Source organism: Dipodomys ordii, unplaced genomic scaffold (assembly GCF_000151885.1).
Source record: "Dipodomys ordii isolate 6190 unplaced genomic scaffold, Dord_2.0 Scaffold112, whole genome shotgun sequence".
Classification (NCBI taxonomy): Eukaryota; Metazoa; Chordata; class Mammalia; order Rodentia; family Heteromyidae; genus Dipodomys; species Dipodomys ordii.
Window position 1 is genome coordinate 1,333,550 of NW_012267328.1, and position 5,748 is coordinate 1,339,297.

At 62.8% G+C, this 5,748-nt stretch overlaps 1 protein-coding gene across 1 annotated transcript in view; it reads right to left on the reverse strand.

Moving 5' to 3' along the window:
• Nucleotides 1-5,373: 5,373 nt before the first annotated feature.
• The window catches only part of LOC105994954 (dedicator of cytokinesis protein 2-like), a 68,134-nt gene continuing 67,759 nt past the window's right edge, over nucleotides 5,374-5,748 (reverse strand). Inside the window, exon 28 of the mRNA XM_013028622.1 lies at nucleotides 5,374-5,505. Coding sequence (XP_012884076.1) covers nucleotides 5,374-5,505 — 132 coding nt within the window. The remainder of the gene's footprint in view (nucleotides 5,506-5,748) is intronic.

Consider the following 5,748-nt stretch of genomic DNA (forward strand, 5'->3'; position numbering starts at 1 on the left):
CCCTCCCCTCCCTCCCCTCTGCGGCCTGGACGGCCCACGAGGCTGATTCTCCCCTTTACAAGACAACCGCTCACAACGGAGTGTCCTGAACATTAGCCGGGGGATACAGCAGGTGCCAAACACATGTGCGCACGTGCGTGCGCGCACACACACACACACGCACACGCACACGCTTGCTCGCTGAAGTGAACAGAGAGAACAGGGCTACAGCTGGGGTCAGACACAGGCGTGAGTGCCAGGACCACGGGCCTTCCAGAGAACGCGGCGGGGCCTGAGCAGGTGTGTGGCCAGGACACAGAGGACACGGCCTGGCAGGAGATCAAGGACCCCAGCAGGGAGAGACTCCGGGAGCCAGTCCCCCTGTGAGTCAGCACCACAGTGACAGCATCACCAGGTGACAGCACCACAGAGTAACAGCCCCCCCCCCCCGCAGGAAGCCAGTGCCAGGAGCGTCTGGGCTGGTGTGGACCTGTTATCCGGCCATTCCGGGAACCACTGAGGCTGGGTCTGAGTCCCCTTCCCACCTTCGTGAGCTCAGCAGAGTTCACAGTAGAATCTGTGTTTGAAAAGGCTCTGCTTTCCCTGCCCTCGGCAGCTGGCCGTAAGCACGGTATGCTGAGAGCGTATTTCTCAAGTTCCAAGAAACAAAGATGTTTTATGATCCTGACGCCCATCCAGCAGCAGAAGGCCGGGCACACGTCCAAACCTTCACTGTATCTGGTGCCGGCCACGTGGGGCCCGGCAGGGCCAGGGGACAGCCGCGGCTCCCAGCTCCCGCCTCCCCGCCCGACACGGGCCCCCGCCAGGCCCTCTGGCCTTGCTCAGCCTCCCTGGCCTCCTCCTGCCCCGTGGTGCCCAGCTTCCTTCAGGGACTCAGGCCTCTCCCCTCCCTGCCCGGAACTCCCACACCCAACACTCACTCTCCAGCCCTGAACCACACCCAATACCCTCCCGGCCATCTGCAGACACAGGGGACCTGGCCCGGGTGGGTGGGTGGGTGTGTGGGTGGCTTCCCCAAACTTGCACGCAGGTCTACATCATTCCTTGCTGAGTCTGACTCTCTCTAATTAGCCTGGACCTTCCCGGGGCGGGAATTCGGCTTATTCTTGCTTCCGCATTCCCAGCCCTCCCCACTGGGGCGCAAATCGGGGCTGCAGGAATAAATTAAGGAGGAGATTGAATCCTGCAGCCAGGAGGTCAAGCAGGACCCCAACACTTCCTCTCCCAAAGTCCCCACCACGGAGGGGGCCGGGCTGGGCCTGGGGCGTACCCGCTGGGCCCAGGGAGAGGCTCTCCAGCAAGGCCCGTGCCCCAGGCTCCTAGCCTCCGCCCTCCGAGGCCGCGACCACGGGACCCCACCACCCCTCCCCACATCTCCGTCCCAAAGGGTCACAGTCTGGCTCAAACCACTTCCCGAATACAATGTCATCGTAATTAAATCCCAAATGCATGCTGCACATTGTGCGGAAATACAGCCTCGCTGCGGGTGAGCAAGAGAAAATGAGTTCTGAGATGAAAGCAGATTGTTAACTATTCTCACTGTGATGTTTCCATTACAGTGCCTTTATTCCGTGCGACCACTTCGGCCGGACGGGGTCTGCCGAGCAAGGAGCAGTTTTAGGCAGAGCCGTGTTCCTTGTGTCCCACCATGATTAACGTGAAAAGACAATGAAAATCACATCTTGGAGTGAGGTGGTCCACAACAAATACAAGCTTTCTTATCACAGAAGGCTTTGTGCAAATTCTCAGAGCCTAGAAGTGTGTTGTATTAAACTCCACTCAAGTGACATCCATCCTCTTCCTCCTGACCAAACCTCCCAAAAATGCACCTTCTCTGAGCAGCTGTCCATAGTGGTGGCCTATGCTGGGCTGCAGGTAGCTCAGCCCCGCGGGGAGGCCGCACAGAGAGGCCGCAGGAGGAGGCCGTGTGGAGAGGCTACGTGGAGAGGCCAGCACAGCCCCACGGGGAGGCCGCACGGGGAGGCCGCGTGGGGAGGCCACATGAGGAGGCCACATGGAGAGGCCGCATGGGGAGGCCGCGTGGAGAGGCCCGATCACGCTCACAGATCGAGGGCTGCTGCTTTTGCACAACAAGGGGGGGGGTGAGTCATTGCGATTGCCAAACTAACTCCCGAGGGGAACCCACACAGCTCTTCCACCACGGAGCATGAGCCACTGAACCTCCCCCCCTCCACCACGGACGGAATGACCCGCAAGGGATGGGAAGGTCTGGGCGTGATTCGTGGCTACCATTGCGCTCTGTCTGTCCTTGCCATTTACCTAAATACAATTCTCCCTCTGTAGCTGAGAATCGGGGAACCAGGGCCATCCAAGCAACGCACAGGACCGGCACGCTGAGCACGCCGGGCTGGGCTTCTGGGTTCCAGCCTGCCCCCACGCCTGCTCACGCAAACCCACCAGCGCGGGGCCCATCCCCGTCTGCAGGGCAGCTCCCTGGCCCCCACTCTGAGCCAGGCCAGGGCCAAGGACAGGGAGGGAAAGAAGGGCAGCAACATGGCCACCATGGCTCTGGGTTCTGGAAGTTTCCTCGGCCGTTGCTGAGGGGTTTGACCCCGCTGTCTCCTCCCACAGTGCCGGGAGGTCGCCTGCAATGGCTGCCGTTTCCAGTGGGGTCCCTGGGGGACTGGAGGGGGGTGGCATTTGTCAGAGTGCCCGGTGGGAGGTAAGGAAGCCCCAGTCCTTACACCTGCCAAACCCGCCAGCCAGCCACCGCCAAAGTGTGGCCTCAGCTTGGTAACTTCTGAGCATCACACCGCTTGCTGTGGGACGGGGCCTCTGCCCTCCCGGGGTTCCGGGGGCACAGCCCGGGCTGCCCTCCCGGCTCCAGTGAGATGTCTTTTGCACAGTTTCCAAGCCCACCCGTGCCAGGAAGCAAAGCCCTTCTCCCTGGAGGCCCTGCGAGGGCCCAAGCGGCCGCCGGCTCCCCAGATCCCGCGCTGGACGGACGGGGAGGAGACACAGCTGTGGACAGTGCGGAGAGGCGGCGGCGGCGGCAGCCCAGCCGGGAGCAGCAGCCCCTATGGAATGCGAAGGCCTCGGCCCCTCCGCCCACCTCACCCCATCTCTCAAAGGAAGCCCTCCGTCCCCGGCCCCGGGGCTGTTTAGAAGAAAAGCGAGGTCGGCGTGGTGAAGACGCTCCAGGAGGCTGGACTTGCTCATTAACTCCTATTTTTAAAGAAAGTGTGTTTGAGCTTCTCCTTCTTCTGATCATAAAAGGAGAGCAAAGTCATTTCAGAAAAGAAAAGAGAAAACACACCCGGGAACGTGTTTGGTCCTGTGCCCTCTAAGCGGAAAGTTCTGAACCCATTTCAGCCTGGGGAACGGAGTCTCCAAATTGGGGGCCCAAGGGGGGGATGGGACGGGGCCACATTTCCCCCTGTCAGGACAGTTGGTTAAGAATGGGGACAGGCGGGGGGCACTGGGCCCGCGCCCTCTTTGCAGCCCAGCCATGGCCCTGTGCTCCCCACCCCCCGCCCCCCATGGCCTCCTCTGGGGTGTCAAGAGAGCCGTGCGGGGCAGGGGATGGCTGTGCACGGAGCCTCTGCTCCGGGGTTGGGCCACGGCTGTGTCCGCCACCGCCTCCACCCTCTGCTGCGAGCCTTCGAGCCTGTGAGCCACACCAGCCCCCTCCCTTCCCGAGGAGCCGAGCCCTTCCGTGCACTGATGCTGGGTGAGCCATCTCTGCACCAGCCCCCGTTCCTGGAAGCCACGCAGCCCCGGGCCGTGAGCACCGACCGCACAGCATGGAGCCAAAGCAAGGCCGAGGCGGCCCGAGGCCGGGGCCCGCACCGTCCGCTGCCCCGCGCCACCAGACCCCCATGCCAGTGCCACTACTGTCTCTCTCCACTGGCACCTCCAATGCACACCAAGACACGCGTGCATACACATGCATGTACGCACACCTGCACTTTGGCAGCTGGTGGTCTACTTGTGTGGACCAAGAAGTACCTGGGGGTTCTAGAAGGTCTCCAAGGCCTGGGTGCACATCAGATAGGGGAGGGGGAGGAGGAAGAAGAAAAGGGAGATGAGATAGAGGAAAAGGGGGAGGAGGAAGGGGAGGAGGGGGAGGAAAAATGGGAGGAGAAGAGGGAGAAGGAGGAGGTAGAGGAAGAGGAGGAGGAGGATTATGAGGAGGAAGAGAAGCAGAACAAAAGGGTGAGGAGGAAGAGGAGGAGGAGGGGAGGAGAAGAAAGAGGAAAAGGGGGAGGAGGAGGATGTAGAGGAGGAGGAGGGGAGGAGGGAGAGGCTGCCCCTCCACTGCCAGCCCGGTGCTCTTGGGTAAAGCCCGCCCCACTGGGTCAGACCCCAGCTCTGTGGTCACGGGCAATCGGCACGACCTCTCTGTGCGCCGGGGACCACTCTGTAAAGCCCCGCGCAGGTGAAGAAGAAAATGCGGAGTGCTCCGTGCACGCCAGGCCCGCTGTCGGGACGTCTGCCGCCAGCCGTGCGCACACGGAGCTCCGCACCTCCACGGGGTGCAGGGGCGCTGAGGGAAGGGTTCGGAGCACAGCCCGTCCCCGGGGTGCAGGGGCGCTGAGGGAAGGGTTCGGAGCTCCGCACCTCCATGGGGTGCAGGGGCACTGAGGGAAGGGTTCGGAGCACAGCCCGTCCCCGGGGTGCAGGGGCGCTGAGGGAAGGGTTCCTAGCCTCTCCTGGGGGACAGTGGGCGTGCTGGGGCCGGCAGGCGCTGTGCCTTGTCGCCCCGCACCCGCCACCGGGCATCCCTGCTCCAACAGCGCGGTGCCCCAAAGGCCGGCGCCTGGTGACTGCGGTACGCCGGCCGGTGTCTGGGGTGTGTGGTTTGTGACTGCCCAGCTGCCACATCCCAGTTCTGGATTTTTATCGGTTACTCGGACTCCTGAGTCTCATGGATTTTCCTGCCCGGCTGGCTTCAAACCATGGTCCTCAGATCTCAGCCTCCTGGGTGGCGTGGTGGCAATGCGTGAGCACCGGGGTGCCGGGGTGGCTCCGGCCGTTTTGGTCACGGTTGATGCTGTGTGGTGAGCGCCGCCGGTGGGAAAGGGCCCGGTGGAGTCTCACACGGGCCGTGACGTGACTCCGGGCTGCCGCCCCCCCCCCGGGCTGGGCCACGCACGGGCTGGGCCACGCACGGGCTCTGCCTGGTGGTTACCATGAATGCTGATTGTCCAATATTCCCCGGCAACGGAAACTAACCAATAACAGTCACATCTGGAAAATTACAAACGACGGTGCAGTGGGGACTCCTTCCTCCTTGTCAGATTTCAATCTGAAATGAAGTCGTGGCGCTCCGCACTAAGACAGAGACCCCGACCCCTGAGTAGTTTCATGCCAACGGCGCTTCTGTTAATTCGGCTTGGAGCCATATCAGCTTCAGGAGGTGCTGTTGGGCTTTTCCTCCCGTTCCTGCCCATCCTCCGGCCTCACGCGCTCCCGGGCCGGCTCCAGTGCGCTCACACCCGCCTCCCGCCCCACCCATTGCTCCCCCAAGCCACTCGGGTGACACTGCAGAATGGCTGAGGGAAAGCCGGGTCTCCGTCCTTTCCCCAGTGGCAGGAGCCATGATGAGCCCCCGGTGGCTCTAACCCCGGAACTGGCTGCTGCACGCTATGCTCAACACTGCAAACCCACCCGCCAGGCCAGCTGGAGAGCAGGGAGATAGCCGGAGCGAGGGCACGGAGAGGAATAAAGAAGCGAGGCTGGGGGGTTACAGCCGCGTGGAGGCGCCCGGGGGGAGGGGGAGGCGGC